The 17,109-nt window shown below is 44.8% G+C and overlaps 1 protein-coding gene across 1 annotated transcript in view; it reads left to right on the top strand.

The window, feature by feature from the left end:
* The window catches only part of PLCB1 (phospholipase C beta 1), a 659,574-nt gene that overhangs the window by 166,651 nt on the left and 475,814 nt on the right, over positions 1 to 17,109 (top strand). Inside the window, exon 3 of the mRNA XM_077812057.1 lies at positions 12,702 to 12,770. Within this exon, the coding sequence (XP_077668183.1) occupies positions 12,702 to 12,770 (69 nt within the window). The remainder of the gene's footprint in view (positions 1 to 12,701; positions 12,771 to 17,109) is intronic.

The following is a 17,109-nucleotide window of genomic DNA, read 5'->3' as shown; positions in this document are numbered from 1 at the left end:
CTCCTGGGTGAAGACCAGGGCTGCAGGAAGGCTGGTTGCTGTCAGGAAGGGAGGTCTGAAGAGTGGGGTCTTGGCTCTGAGCAAAAGGGACTGGGAACAAAGTGCTGCTGTTCACTCTTGAATGGGTGATTTGGAGGTGAATGGGAAAAATCATATGTTTATATGGGAATTGGATAATGGTTTTATTACAAGGATTTTGGGGAATTACAGCCCTAGTCTCTGTGAATAAATTTGTATTAAACACTGAGAAACTGAATTCCTTTCACGGGTGGACAGAAAGGGAAACCGAAGCTTGGTGTACATGTCGTGCCATAACCTGATACTGGAGGGGGTTTGAGGCGGGACCGCCCTGCCGCAGTGGTTGATGTGGATTTATGCTCCATGGGTGTGGGATTGTTTCCCTAGATCCACATATGGAGGGGACTTTTTGTGCATGGAGAGGGATCCAGTGATTTCCATGCACTTGTTCCACTGTGTCCCTGCACATGGTTATGGGGGGCATGCCTAGGGTTGCACTAGGGGTGAATGTGCATCTTTCTGCTAGCACTGGACCCCAGGCTATATTACCCATTCTGCATTCCCCTGCAATATCGCTCTGTGGAGCAGAGCCCTTCTCTGTGGGATGTGTAGGTGGAAGAAACAGTGGCCAAATGGCTCAAGGGGAACTCCATCGCTAGGGAACAGTCGAGAGCCACAGGGGGCTGCAGAACCAGTAGGGAGGCACATTGCCTCTGCAAGCATGGCCTTGGCCTGTGGAGGATCCCTGGGAGGCTCTGTCTGGGGCTGACTTTGCTGCTGTTTTGTGAGGTGCTCAGGAATTTGGGGAAACTCGGTGAGAATTCAGACCCTCACAGCGTTGTTTTCTCCTTGGCCTCCCTCCTGCAAGTGGGAGCTGGTTCTTATGTTTTAAATGGCACTGAAGTGGAGGAGGGCTGTAGAGGGCTTGGGTCAGCATTGTCAGCTATGGAAGCAGAGCTTGCAAATAAATGCGCCATTGTCAGGCAACTGAAGCTGTGGAGGAAGCCGAGGATTCTGTCTTTCGCAGCACTTCAGAAACGCTGAAGCACTGGGTGCCAGAACAGTGGGCGTTGATTTTTCAAGAGGTGTTTGGAGGCAGAGAATTCAGAATTTCCTCCTTGCCAGCTTAGAGGAGTTAGAATACAGGAATAGCAATGTTCATTAATGTGCCTTCATAGAAGCTGGTCCGTGTGTTTTTATATAAATGGTACCCACAGCAGTGCTGCCCTCAAGATCCACCCCTTCCTCCTCACCTCAATCTAAGCAATCTTTCCACTGTACCTGATAATTGCATGCCTGCCCGCAGAGTTCAGGTAAAATCCTGCCTTTTTCTGAGCTGTGGTGCGGAGGGAAGCAGAAGTTTAAGTGCCAATGCAGGGCAGGAAGTCTTGGGGAGGGAACGTGCCGTCAGGAGCACCTTATGCAGCTCCATTACAGCCTCCCCGTCATGGCAGCTGCCATCCATAGCTGACAGCAGCATATGCAGAGGAGCCTCGCCATGTCCTTACGTAAGTAGATAACGCCCTGGCTTGCCACGCGCCCGCTGGGGTATTAGCCTGTGTCCCAGCAGGTCACTTGAATGCTAGGTTAGAATCTTGCCCTGCTACATTATAGGAAAAAGAGGAGTGTCTCTCTCCCCTAGCTTCCCTGCTTAGTGCACCCATACAGAAGATAGCAGGGTTTGGCTTTTTTAATCCATAACAGATTTTTAGGATGTTTTAGCAGCTCACTGGCTTTAAATCACAGTTTGAAGAGGTTGCTATATTTTCTTCCGGTAGGGACTACAATGAACATCCAGAGAGCAAAGTGTGCTGTTAGCAGCAAGACAGTGGTCCTCTCTTTGCGCTAGTGGACCTGCGTGATGGGCAGTTTACCAGAGGGTCCTTCTGGCATTGTCAAGCAGAGATTTCAGTCGTGACCAAAGTAAATTGCTAACTGGATTCTGCAGAAAATGACGAACCCAGAACTGCACAGCTTTTTCATTGCCATAAATGTTTATTCTTGTGACATCTTTTGATTACCCTTCTGGAAACCAATTACACGTTCAGTGCCAATACAAACAAGTTTTAGGTATTTATGACCAGACAAGAGCATTTGTTTCCTTTCGTTTGAATACCTAGCTATTGCCACAAATATCTGCTAGCAGAAGGAGATCCCATAATTGATTTGAATCCTATACAAGACGCTAGAAGGGAACTGTGCAGTTAGAAAAGGTAGGCCAGCCTTAGCATGAGAGCAATAATATGTGTGTGTGTGGGGGGGTAACAGTTCATTGTTTAAGGAGCTAAGAGGAAAAAAGGGGTGGATGAAAGATCATAAAGAATTTGACAGAGAATTGCCAGCTAGGATTCATAAAGAAAATTAACTTATAAAGATTCTTCACTAGTATCAGTAATACCTAAACTTTTAAAAAGGCGGATTTAGTGATAAATTGGAGAACACAGACTAAATTCTAACCACAAAAACCATGTATGCATACACTATGGGTGAAATCTCTGCCCCCTGGAATCCCAGGTGAAGTTTTGACCCAAATGGGAGTTTTGCCCTTGACTGCAATGGGGTTGGGATTTCACCCTGAAATTCCATTATTGACAAAGAAGTTGAGTTTATGATGCTTGACAACACACCATTTGGTATCCATCTTTTCATGCTTCCACAACCTGAAGAAGCTTGTGACTTCCACCGAGTTGGTCGAGTAAAAGATATTCTCTCACTTACCTTGTCTCTCCTTATATCCTGGGACCAATGCAGCTACAATAACACTTTAGTGGAGTTAGGGAAATGCTGAGAGCTTTTAACCCCCCCTCACCTCCCCATTCTCCCATAAAGCTTTCCTTTTGGGATGATGACATTAGTTTTGCTGTGTGCTTGTAGGCGTGCGGGACTCACCCCTGCAGCACCTCCTGCTGGTGTCCTGGGAATTAGTTCTACATCAAGCCTTAGAGTGCCCTCTGCAGGCCAGTATCCTGCTTACGCCAGACCCAGTGCCCCTTGTACCCCGGGGTGCTGCCCCCTGGCACTAACCCCTCACTTGCAGGGTCTCCCCTCCCCAGGGAACCCCTATCCCTACCTTGCCTCAGTCATAGGCTACTGCCAGTCACCAGCGAGCCCCCACGCCCTGGGGCAGACTGCAGTATAAGCCCCTCATCACAGGCCAGACTGGGTTTGGACCTGCTGCCTCTGTCTAACCTTGGGCTGTCCCCTACAACCCCAGTACATGTTGGGCCTAATACCAGCCTGCAGCTTTCCTGACTGGAGCTCCCCAGCCCTGCTCCAATCTAGGTATTCTGCTAAGGTCCCTGCAGCAAGGTCCCTCCCTCTCCGAAGCTAGAGAGAGGCTCTTGAGTGTCAGCCCAGCAGCCCCTTTATAGAGCCAGCCAAGTCTGTTTGGGGCGTGGCCACAGCTGAGGCTGCCTTCCAATCAGCCCCACCTAAGGCTCCCAGCCCCGGCCCTCTCCAAGGGCTGGCTTTTAACCCTTTTGGGCCAGGAGCGGGTGACCACCCCGCTACAGTTGTACACGCTCGTGCTCAATACGTTACATTTCCTCACCTTCGTGTCCCGCCCCGACACCAAATGGCGGGACTATCTTCCACCTAAAGAGGGTGAGGAGCCCTGGTGGGCCAGCCTTTATTCCACCTTTGTGCCACGGCCCGCCGGGGACATTAGTTGGCAGCTCCTTCATGGAGCCATGAGCACGGGCATGCACCTGGCGCGGTTCACCCCTACACCTGAGGCCTGTCCCTTTTGCGGCGTGAGGGAGAACCTGGCGCACGCCTATCTCGAATGCGCCAGGTTGCAGCCCCTATTCCGGCTCCTCCAGAACCTCTTGTTGAGGTTCTGGCTGCACTTTTCCCCACACTTGTTCCTCTTCGCACACCCTATCCGTGGCCCCACGAAGTCGCGAGACCTCCTCGTCAACCTCCTTCTGGCTCTGGCCAAAGTCTCCATCTACAATACCAGGAGGAGGATGTTGGACGAGGGGGTGCTCTGCGGCTGTGGGGCCTATTTCCATTCCTCCCTAGTTTCATGTATCCGGGCAGAATTCCACTGGGCAGCGTCTGCTGGCTCCCTCGACAGCTTTGAGGAGCAGTGGGTGCTGTCCGGGTTCTCTGCTCGGTGTCCTCATCCGGTATCCTCATTTTGAACCTTTGACCCTCACTCCGGTCCCCGTTTTTCATTAGTTGTCCCCCGTAATCAGTTGGTCCCTGGGTCCAGTGGTCCCTCCCGCTAGGCTGGGGGAGGGGCCTTTAGCAGTGGGTAGGCTTGCACCCACCCACTTCCCGGGTTTTCCAATAAGACCCCGCTACAGTGCTATATTGCAAAGTGACTAAAGGAAAGAGAAAAGGAAGGGAAGAGTACATGATGCAGCCCTGACTGAAAAAGAACCTTTTCTATTTCAACCTTTCATGTTCATTGGTCATTTCGGGGAATTTAATACCTGAGACAGTTTGGATGTAACTGAAGTTGGAGCTTTCTACTGAAATCTCTAACCCTGAATGTGGCTGCCATATTCACTCTAGAGATGAGTGTGAGTCACAAAATCTGCATACATATTTAGTCCTGAATATACAGGGTGAGATTCTTAGCTGGTATAAATCAGCATAGCTCTGTTTACTTCAATACAGCTACACCAATGTATATAAACTAAAACTCTGGTCCATAAACATAAACAATTATCTTGATAAGAATTTGCCTTATTAAGGCTTGCCAAACTCATTTTCACTTAATCTTTTACACTCAGTGGACAACATTTTCCCATAATGGGTTGTTTAACCTAAAAAGAAATCACATACTTATTTGCTTGTCAAGTTGAGTGGAAAAACAAAGCAGTTACTCCAGATTCATACTGTTGTTACTGACAAAAAAATCAAGTTCGGTATGTTCGGGTTGGGCCAGGGTGTATTGATAAAACATTTGTAACAGTAACTGTGCTACACAGATTTTCCATTTAACTGAAAATTCTCTGATTTCAAAATTTGGTTTTATTCTGACTCAGAACGGAAGGTCAAATTTAGAAATTTCCTGCAAAACAAAATTTTCAAAAAAAAATCACTTCAGGTCAGTCAAAACATTTTGTTTTGATAAAACCAAAATATTTCATTTTAATTTTGACTCTTTCTATTTCATTTTTTTAACGACTTAAAAGAAATCGAAATAGGTTATTTTGATGCACAAAATCAAAACATCACAAAAATGTCCAAATAGAACACTCTGACATCACAACCCTTTGTTTTGATTTTTTTTTTCCTGAACAAAATTTTGTCAGCCAACATATTCCTGTGGAAAGTTTCAATTTCAAGGAATTGATATTTCCGATTCAAAAATTTTCATCTGGCTGTAATTATTAGGAAACAACATGATTTAATTATCATGTAATTAATGCAGATTACAGTAGGGTTTACTCAACCAAATCCCCTGCTAATGTAAATTGGCATAGCTACACTGAAGACAAATCTGCCCAGAGTTGTGCTAGGCACTTCACAGCAGTAGTCTGACGTGATGCAAGGAGGAAGGTGGAAGGATGAATGGAGTTTATAGCAGTAAGATTACATGGTTTCTCAACAGGCTAGCACTCAACATGGTGGAGTAGAATTGTGTTTTTGGGGGGGAGTGGAGTAAGGTTATATATAAAATAAGTACATATCTATGCTGATTCATTCCATGCAGACATCAAAACAGACATCTACATTTACTATGTAATCTTGAAATAGGCTAAAGTGTCATGCAGAATTTCACAAACTAAACTATGAGCCATTGATCTTATTGGGAACTCTGGTTCACAAACGGATGGCACAATCCTTATTTCTATTTATGTATACTGTTTACATGTAAATCCACACTATTTAGCAAGTAGAGAACAACCACCAAGAGGGATTTATAGCTAACTGGCTGGCTGGGTGTCCATAAAAGGGAGCTACCCCACACCTTTCATTTATCACTGAGGAATTTTGCCTTGTTAACTAATGTTATGTTCATACGAAGTACCTAGACAAGGGGTGATGTGCTTCGCTCGGTTTTGGGAGGCTGAAATTATCTAATAAAAGTAAGAGTGAGCCAGATCCTGGGCAGGTATAAATTGGTGTTGCTCTACTGAATTCAGATGAGACTGCTTGCATGAGTAAGTGCTCCCCAACACAGGAAGGGTTGCACAATGCGCGGTTTCTGTGAGAACGTGCTCACCCAGAAAAGTGAGGATGCACAATCTAGCCCTATATGGATGGGTCTCTGTCTCAGATGATAGTTGAAAACAAACAGCAGGAGTAATATTAATTTCTTAGTGTTTTTATGGTAGCTGAATTAAGAGACATTATTCTCTTGCAAGAGTAATAGCTCACGGTAACAATGGTTACAGGTCTCTACTCAGTGCCAGGCTGGACTTATAGTGTTTTTGCTTCTCCGTTGCCATAGGCTTTCATGGCTCATCTAGCACACAGTTCCAATCCTGTGCCCATTGATTTCCGTAGCAGCAGGATTTAGAATTTCAATTTTGCAGGTCTTGAGCTGCAGCATTCTTCTGCCAAGTAGTAAAGAATGGAAGCATATTTTGGCTTCACAAAAAACCTGTCCAAAATGTATACTAAAATATTAGGAAATTGCCCTCCCACTCTTTAATGAGTCATTGGGAAGATGAAAGCAATTACTAAAGGTCGCAAAGTTCCCAAGGGTTTGATATTCTTGAACCTCGGAACTTCTAAGAAATGTTACATTATGCCTTCTGACTTATTCAGACCCTAGTGAATGCAGACTACAGTGACATTTATGTGGGTGTGCTTACCTCAGTCTGTTGCCTTTAGATGGCAAATTACAATGGCATAAGGGCTACTGTTTTCACAGTGCAGGAGGCACATGTAAAATTAAATTGCATAAATGTACCGTAGTTGTATGCAGTGTTGTTGTAGCTGTGTTAGGCCCAGGACATTAGCGAGACAAGGTGGGTGAGGTAATATCTTTATTGGACCAACTTCTGTCTCTTGCCTCTCTCACCAACAGAAGTTGGTCCAATAAAGATATTACCTCACCCACCTTGTCTCTATAAATGTACCGTTCAGTTCTAATATCTGTTAATAAACAAGGACTATGGGGCATATGTTCCCAGGGCTTGCGTAGCTACTTCCTACAAAACCTACATGAAAAGTCTGTGTGCTCGCCAAAAAAACCTCCTATGTGCTCGGTTGCCAGACCCAAAATATGGTAACGTGGATAAGGTCTCAGCAAGGATTGACAGATCCCACTCTTTAAAAGTAGGGATCTAATTACATCCCCTCTTCAGATGGCCTTGGTTTTGTAGACTGAGTGTGCTGACAGCTCCACTGCCCTGTTCTAACAATCCCCTTCCTAAAGGGAGCCCAGATCCTAGGATACAAATGCTGGTAATAATATTGACTTGATTGTTCTGTGAGGTGTTGATTTGTTTGGCTGTTTGTTGTTCGCGTTTATTCTTGATGTGTATTATTTGAGTTGAAAGGCTCTTGTTATATGTTTGTGTTAGGGGAGGTCTAGCCATTTATTCTCTTTTTAAAATAAAACACAAGGCCAATCCTACAATAACAAGCTTCTCACAATCACCTTGTGTGTGGTTTTTCATCTTCTCTTGTAATCCCTTTTTCTTCTACTTCTTTCATTCTTTCTCATGTTCTCGCTGTTACAACCATTCACTTCTAGCAGTTGTCAGTCTTTTCAGTTTTCTAAATCCTTCTTTGATTGCGTAAGCGGAATATCTTTCTTCATGTCTATAACGTCCTTAGAGCCACATTGCCACAAGGTTGCCATCCCTCAGGATTTTATCTTGTGATATTTGGTGTTTTTTGGAAAGCCCCAGTGTTGGGAGACCTGTGATTACACAAGCGTCTTGGCTTTCATTTAAAAAAAAAAGTTTTTTCTAGCCCTCATAATTGCAGGGAAAAACTGAAAACCACAAACCCTAAAGGCTCAAAAACCAGAATACAAATAGAGCACCCAAAATGTTTCCCTCATCTTTTGATTTTTAAGCCCTTCTCGTTACTTTTGAGCTCTTGGTGTTGTCAGTAGTGGATTGTGGATACCTGAACTCATGTTGAATATTGCCTGACCCCACAAGCAGTCTCACTGAAGTCAGTGGGACTTCTTTTGGGGTGAAGGTATTACTCAGTGAGACAAGGGGATCACCATGTGATCCTTAACATTTAGGGCCAGATACTCAGCTAGTGTCCATGGATCTATGCTGATTGACACTAGTCGAGGATAAAACCCTGAATTTCGAATAGTCATAATCTGCATGCTTCATTGTGTGTAGAATTTTTTTTTACCCTGTTCAGTTCTGTTGATAGAGCAGAACTGCAAAGAAGGAGAAAGACTGTCTTAGTTTCCATTTCACTCTCGAATCCCTGGTTCTCTTTTCAGTTTCTCGCTTACCTTATCTCCCTTTTGTTAAATGTCCTCTCTTCTCCATCTTTCTTTAATTACATCTAAAGTCTAGAGCTCCTCTTCCCATTCTAAATCTTATTGCCGTTATCAGTCTGATAAACATGAATGCAACTCTTCCATATATTTCATTAGTTTTGTTCTTGCCTATATTTGAGTGTCTCTCAGACATTAAGTCAACAGAGAGACTCCACATCGCGTCCTTATTTTGCTGTATTCAGAGTCAAGCTCGCTACCAGCCCTGCACACGCAGCTATTTAATAGAGCGCTGCAATTAGCTTCATTTGTTTCAGATGCTTTTCTTCCTGTCTCCTCCGTTGAGTCTGCCCTTAGTTTTGATACATTCCAAATGGGACTTCCACAGAACAGGCGCTAGAGTGGTTCCTAAGAACAGCTTGAAAAAATAAATAACTTGTATTTTTTTATCTTTCTTACATCAGAACTAGGGGGGAAAAAAGCTTTTTTAATTAACAAAGAATAGACTGGCTGTCTGCACCAAAAACGTTATGCTGCATTCTGAGATGCATTTACAGTGGTATGCAAATATGGCATAAAATAAATTGCAGAAGAAATAAAAACGTATGTGAGGCATTCTTGCACAGATCTGACATCTCTGGGGTCTGGAAGAAAATTCTGCACAAGGATGGACAAAATATGAAGAGAATGTAGAAATGTTACAGTAAGACCTAGGGTCAGATTCTCAACCGGTATAAATCAGCATTGCTTTGTTGAAGTCAGTGAAGCTGTGCTGATTTACACCAGTTGAGGATCTGGCCCCATCCCAGCCTGGGGATCAGTTATGCTGGGTGCTGGAGAACAAAACACAATCCACACTGCACTCTTTGTGCACTGTGGATGACGCTCATGCTTTGGTAGAGGGCCCATTGCTAGATCCTACATGACAAGAAGGTGTCATGCAAGTGAGCTTCTGCAGCACCTTTGCACTGGGAGCGAGTGAGTCCCACAGCAGCTTCAAAACCCACCTGGATGATCTAGAAGAGGAGCTGCTCCACCTAGACCTGAACAGATTCAGTAACTAGGAACCTTCACGTGAGGGCAAGGAGCAGCATCCACTCTTCAGGCCTGTCAGCTGGGGTATTAGCCATGACAGCATTGTACGCTGTCACAGAGGGACTGTGCTTCACTGCTGTGGCCTGCCCGGGTGTTTGGGGGATGGTTCTATTATCTTCAATCCCCATTTCATTTCCATGTCCTAAGTCTCTTCATGCTTTGGTGGGGCTTGGAATCGAACACATAAGCCCATGGGATGCCAAAAGGCCTTTCTGCTCCCAGCAGAGGTGTATGCATGGATCTGATCCAATCAATATCCACCTCATTTGTGATGGTATGTCAGACGGAGCAAGGGACGGGAAAGTGTGGGAGCAGTGTGGTATGTCTGGGAGTGGATCTTCAGTCTGGAATTGAAGTGGTGCACAGTGGCCATTTTGTTAAGAATCAGATACTCCTGAACACTGGTTCGGATAACGGTACAGGCAGCCAGCTGTGAAAAGGATAGGAACTGGTGTTGTCAGGTGAATATTTTTTCCACAGGATACAAGTGTATTTCTCTCACTCTTTTTTTTTGTTTGTCTGTTTTTTGTTTTGACTGGCTCAGGATCTGGCCTACAAAAAATGAAAAAGAAACCAATTGACTGCTACTATAGTACAGGTCACAGAGAAAACCTGTATTTTCTCTTGGGAATTTGCTTTTGCTTTTCGAGGTATAGTGGCTTTATACTGTACATGGATTTCAGATTTTCTGAGCATCAACGCAGGAATTATTTAAGATAAAAATTCTGTTAAAGTAGTGTTGCTCTGTGGCTAGTGTGGTCTGATTCTTGCTTTAGCACTGTTTATACCTGTAATTGAACAGATTTATGCTAATATGGACTATTAGTCTTCATCAAGGTGTAAATGAGGCAGACAATAGTAAGAGGGGCTTTAATATTTTTAAGCAATGTCCAGTCAAATCAGAGTTATTTGCCCGAGTCTCACAGGATAGTTTGTGTTGCTACTTGGGAAATATGTGCTCGGTGCTTGCAAAGAGCGTACAAGTGGAGATAAATCTCTCTTCAAGTACTGTTCTTTCCACAGTAGCTATGTCCATATGTGATGGCCTTCACTTGTGGGGAGCATTGCCTAGTGGTGAGGCTTACTGCCTTCAAACGGCGGGTGGTGGTGGTGGGGGGAGGGTTGGTAGGGGAGCCCAGGCCCTCCCATTCCACCAGACTCCAGCCCAGAGCCCTGTAAGGACTATCAAAGGTCTGATGGCCCAGAGAGGGCAGCATCGGCTACTTTCTACCACCCCATGGTTGCCCAAAGCTTGCTGTCTATGGTTAGATGTGCAGGTGGTCAACTCACCACTTGGCACCAACTTATGGCCATGCATGGTGTGGTAGCTCCCTCTGTCTCGGGGCAGCAGCTATCTCTTCCGGTGGCTTGGCCCTCAGCCAGGTTCGGGACAGGGTATGGGGAGGGTAATAGGAGCCTGTATAAGAAAAAGACCCCAAAATCGGGACTGTCCCTATAAAATCGGGACGTCTGGTCACCCTAGTTCCAACTCTCTCCCCTGCTGGGGTAGTCCATAAAGAAAACAAGAAGAATTAACGCAAATAAACTGAGTCCATATGTGGGAGGGAATGCCTCCCTCTCAGGGCATCCCTGAAGCAGGTCCTCCCTTCCCTCAGGGAGGGACCTTTGGTAGGGGAGATTCTGCCTTCCCTCAGCTTTTCTCTCAGGAGCTGCGAAGTGCATGTCTGCTCTCTTTTTTGATCTGCCCCCAAGGGAGCTGTTCTGCATCCTTTAATTTCTCCTCCACCCTGTGTCTGCCTTGCAGGTGTGGCGGGGCAGGCCTGGCCGAGCCCAGAGCAGCCCCTTAACCCCTTGTTGCCCAGTGTGGGGTTTGTATACGTTAAGGTATTACATCCAAAACCCTCCATGATGTGCAATTACACCTACCCAGGAGCAGGTAGGGAAGAGGATATTGATTCTGAGTCTGCCTGGTTTCCCCCTGCTCCAAGAGGGTGGGAGTCCTTTGTACCAATCCTAGACTTGGTGATGGGTATGCTCCCCAATGGTGCGGCAGCAATGCCCTGCTCATTGTGTGTGTGTGGGGGGGGGGCTAGCCATGGTTCCGTTCATTCTCTGCACCTTCTCCACCTCCCCATGCAGCGTGGGGGAATACTGGCCCTGCAGAGGGTGCGTCTCATGCTGCACTGCTACCCATGGTATGGGTAGTTAGTGCAGAGTAATGGAGGGATACCTTACACCTCTGCATGGGTATGCAGGACTGGACACAATAAGGCCCTAGGGGAGATAAAGTTTGGCTATTGTTAAGGTGGATGACTGGGACTCAGGAGACCTAAGTTCTGTTTCTGGCTCAACCACTGGCCTGCTTGATGAGCTTGGACAAATCATGTCACTCCTGTGTGCCTCAGTTTCCCCATCTGTAAAATGGGGATAATGATACTGAACTCCTCTTTGTAGAGTGCTTTGAGATCTGATAAAAGCTAGCTGGTATTATTAAAACTGTGTTTAAAAGGTAAAATTAAACCCTTGGAAAATACAACACAATATTCTCTGTAATTGTTTCCCTATGTAGGAGAGGTCACGTAGCACATCGTTTTTGTTCTCTTAAGTGCAATATGTAGAAGTCATCTGAAGTGTGAGATGGTGGTCAAAAGTACATGATTTTTAATGAGTAGTAAGGAAAATAGTCGTCCTAAAATTGATGGTGCACGTTATCACTGAGTGCACAGCATCCTTCTTATTCACACACACTTTTCAAAATGTCCTGTCTACAATCATGTAGATTTTTCCACTGTGAAGTTAGGATGTTCTGTTTTTTTCTCTTTTGCAGAATGGTAGCCAGGAGCTAATTATTGCGAGACAAGGGATACATAAAAAACAATACACAGAGGTTTTGTTGAAAAATGTGAACCACAGTAGAGTGCTTGGCAACACAAGAAATAGGCTAAATAATTTTGGTTTGAAATGAGTACCTGGAAAATCAATATATCAAACTGGTGGTGGAGATGGGGTGGGGGGGAAAAAGACCAAAGCAGATTTTCAAGGAAATAATGGGGCTATATGACAACGGTTCCGCTATTGCAGTGAGGAATTGTTACTCCTGACTGGTATGCAATGTGCAGGACAGAACCTGCACAGAGCTCACTGAAGACTGAGGTCTAACAGTAGCATTACTAGGGAACAAAAGCGCAGTTAGCGAAGTGTGCATTTTCAATGAATGGGTAACAATGTGTATTTCAACTTTTCCTTATAGGAGACAGAGCTGCTAGATCTCAGCTTCGTCAGAGATGCCAGATGTGGGAAACATGCCAGAGCTCCCAAGGTAGGAACTGCTGTTGTGTACGTACCAGATGTTGCATTGATAACTTAGATGAGATGGCTTGGAAACTATATACAGCAATTAGAAAATTTGCCCAACACAATAAATATCATTTTGCTTTTTTCTTCATTTACACAGCCTGTGAAACGATGCACTGAGACGGCTGGGCCATTGACTGTTGAGCCTGTGTATACAATTCTGATGAATGTTTTCTTTGCAGTGAATAAACAAAAAACTGGAAACTCATGCATTATTTCTAAAGATCCAGTCAAAATGATGGAAGCTCTTAACTTCCCTGGGGGCTGAGTGTTTAGTTTTAGTTCTCCCTTGCATTTGGTATGGGATGTTTGCCTGCTTGTTGAAGCCAATTAGTCTTTTTCATGTGACTTCAGTGGTCATTGAATCAGACCCTGTGGATCCCGTTAGGTGGGGTTTTTTTGTACCTTCCTGTTGAACGTTGCTGACAGAAATATGTTTTTTGTATTGTTGGTTTTGGACAGATAATTTCCTTCTAAGTGGAAAATCCCTAGCGCGCCGTTCTGGTAACTGGACTGTACCCTAGGGAAATCCACAGAGGTTTGTAGAAGGAAAGAAAATCTCTCCAGGGCTCTGGAAATGAATATCTGCGGCTTCACGGCTGCTGCCGAAGCTTCAGGGTTGCAGCGGCCTCTGGAGTTGCAATTCCTACCCTGGCCTCAGGGGAGGAAGTGGATGATTGATTTGCAGTTGATCCTCTCCTTCCACACTCCTTTCTGCCCCTCCTGTGCTCCACCCAGCTGTGTTGCAGGATGCTTTCCCATAAGCTGCTCAGGTTTTGTCAGAATACGTTTTAGCAGCATGAATGGCAAGTCCTGTGTATTTGAACCTATCTGATGGTTATCTTCAAATGTATTTAAATCTGGTTTTCAAAGCTTTCCATATGGTGCCAGCAGCATTTGAAATGCTGAATTGTAAGTGAAATGCTACAGAAGTACTTTATGACATCAACATTAATATCAAATTAATTCTTCATGATTAATGGTTTTATGATGAATAGTAATAAAAAATTAACAAGGGCTGGAACATTATTTTTAAACTGATACCCACCTTTATATAAGGCATTCAAGTTCTTCTAGCAAAAATGTTTTTAGCTTAGATTTATGTGCAGGCATTGTTTTGGGGGCTTTTGTTTAGTAGGTTACATAAAGGCCGTTTTTGTTATTGTGTTTCACCAGCCTGAGTGCAGTGGCATTAATTGAAGGGTACCAGAAAACCAAGACTTCCGTCCTGGTGTAATGCCTTGTACCTGTGTGAATCAGCCCGCCTTTCATCGCTGGTTGCGTGGGATCCTTGATTGCGAGGCGCAATAGATGCAGCACCTGCATTGGCAGTTTGACAGGGCCATGTTTACCCGGTGGAGCAAAATGCTCATTTGGGGATCAGTTATGCCTGTTATGCACAGGTCCGTGTTCTGAGCACTGTGGGCAAAGAGGTGTAATTCATGGGCGAGTGTATGTTACAGGAGACTCAGTATGACAGAGCCACATTAGCAGCTCATGCTTTGAGATCTGGACATCACTAGTTCAACCCCAGGCCGAGGGGGGGCCGCCAGAGAGGTATAGTGACTCCCCAAGCTACCAGATGTACAGAATCACTTCTCCACCGCTACCCTCCTTAACAGGTCGCAGGGTGCCCTGTCCATGGACCCTCTACTTCCCTACCATTAAGTACTAGTGGGAATAATCCTTGCATTCAGGTGAGGGCAAGGATTGTAATTGTGGCCAGCCCCTGCATGGAGCCTATTCAGAGGAGAAAGTTCCTTGCACTTAGCACCCATGTAAAAGCATAGCACCCATAATCTGCTCATCCTACATCATTCCTGAATGTATGGTATATAAATATTATGGTCCAGAGTCTCAGCTTCTGTAAATTGGCGTAGATTCACTGAAGTTGTCTTAGACCAGCTGAGGATCTGGCCGTTTATGTGGTGCCGGAGGCACTCTCCGTACCAGGGACATGTCGTAAGCCTATATGATCTGTGTCCCGGCTGTCTTAGAGATCGTGTGATATTTAGGTCATGGCACAAGGTCCAACTGTTTGTATCAGAAAGAGGATTTGGATGGAAGATTCATTAAATGGGTAGAAATAACCTTTTTTCTTTGCATTCCTCTAATTTATGATGATTTGTGGTATTGAATTTGGTGACTCTGTTTCCTGCTAGTTTGAGTAAGCTCATTTAATTTTGTGTATTAATTATAATAAAAAAGGCTTGTAGATTGGGCCTCAGTCTTACAAGGGCCTGATCCAAAACCCATTTAAGTCAGTGGGAGTCTTTACACCACCTTCAGTGGTCTTTAGATCAGGCTTAAAGGTGGACAGAAATAAAGTGATCATCTGTATCCAGCACTGGCTTTTCTAATGTCCTATTTGATTTATTTACTTTTGTAGTTAAATAACAACACCAAAGATGCCTATACAAGGCACTAGGTACCCTAACACATTATTAGTATTGCAACAAAGTCCCAGCATCATTAAAATAATTATTTGAAATTATATTAAATTTTACACAGCCACCCACATGTAAAAAAAAAACCCTCCTTTCCACCTGTTCATTATTCCGGGATGCTCTTCCTCCACCCTCTTCTGAACCCCTATCAAACAAAAAGGGGGGTTGTAAGGGACTGCGGAAGACTTTGTTACAGCCTAGCTAGGGAACTTCCGCTATCTCGAAGCTGACAGGTCACTGTAGGACATAGAAATCCGACTATAACCAGCTTTAGTTATAGGTTAGCCAGGTAGCGGAAAACCCCTTTAGGAAAGTACCTAATTATATATTCATGAGGTGTTTCTGTGTACTGCTTATTATGGCTCACTGTTTGCCCCTTCGTCGGACTCCGTCCCAGGCAGAGCTCCGGTGCGCTGGGTTCCCCGCCTCCGTGACAGCAACGCTTGGAGTCCCTGTTGCGGGTGTGTCACTTACCTTCATTAAAGCCAATAACTCGCTGCTTTGCTGCTTGTAGGTCTCATTCTTTTGGAGCACTCCTGATAGGCCTGCGGCCTAGCACAGAACAGGGGTGTTTCTAGGGTTACCTTTAATTATTTGCCACGGTATTGTATAAAGTCCATCTTTGGTAGTAAGTGCTGGCATCTTTAAGTACAGGAAGCGAAACTGCTCATTTATAGGTCTGTTTCAAACTCATCTGTGTGTATTATTTTCAACAATTGTCTTCCACCAGTCAAGAGAGCCATACTTTGTGAATTGTTTTGTATGTGTTTTGTAATCTCTAATGTGCCTTCTTAATTGTTATAAAAAGGAATATTCTTTTCCTTTGGTCATTTTTAGCCGTAGGGGGAAAATACTCAATTCCTTTTATCTTCTTGTGTAGTGGGTAACATTGCTAGTCTTTCTGTCAGCCTATCTCACTCTGTCTCAAACTATCATGATATGTTTTGCTCTGATAACAATCATTAAAGCTAAGCTATGGATTTATGTGCTGTGGAAGGCTGGTAGGGAGGGAGCAGCCTGTCCTCTGGAGAAAGGAAATATTACGAAGGTGGTCTTTTTAATACCTGCCATGGCCACAATGTATGGTGCCTGGTACACCTCTTGGGAAGGTGAAATCTGTAAATCCCCTTATACTCCCCTGTAGTTGTGATAAAAAGGACATTTTCCTGTACACGGTCCCACAAGACTTGTTCTTGCCATCCAGGTACCAATATGAACCTCATCACCATGGCATCTAAGCCTCCTCACAGTCTTTAATGTATTTTTCCTCCCATCATCCTTTGAGGCAGGGAAGTTCTACTCCCCTTTTACAGGTGGGAAACAGGCACAGGGCATGTTAAATGCCTTTCTCAGCATCACACAGGAAGTCGGCTGCAGAGCCAGGGACTGATCCGAGGTTCCTTGTGACCCAGTCTAATGTCCTATCCATGACTAGACCCTCCTTCCTTTCGCTGCGGACAGTAGCATGATGGGCGGTACTACTTCTCCCCACGTCTGCACTCCCAAGCACTGCAGCTGAGTCTTGTGGCTCTTCTCTGCTGGGGTGCCTGAGGAAAGAAGGGGCTCTTTTGCACCCACCGCTCCCCCCGAGTACCCACTCAAGCATTATTTGAACCTTCATGTTTTCCTAGGATCAGCATCAGCTGCTGGGTGTGAATATACCAACATCCTGATCCATCTCATGAATTCTCCAGAAATCGACCAAGCATTTTGTTGTCTTGCACATGTGCAATGTACTCTATCCAATGCCTTTTTGAAAGCTGGGCGGGTGAGATCCTGGCCCCGCGCAAGTCAATGGCAAATCTTCTGTTGGCATCAGCGTGGCCAGCATTTTATCCAGTATCCGGAACAACGGCT

Source organism: Eretmochelys imbricata, chromosome 3, assembly GCF_965152235.1.
Source record: "Eretmochelys imbricata isolate rEreImb1 chromosome 3, rEreImb1.hap1, whole genome shotgun sequence".
Taxonomy (NCBI): Eukaryota; Metazoa; Chordata; order Testudines; family Cheloniidae; genus Eretmochelys; species Eretmochelys imbricata.
This window is presented reverse-complemented; position numbering and strand designations above follow the sequence as displayed.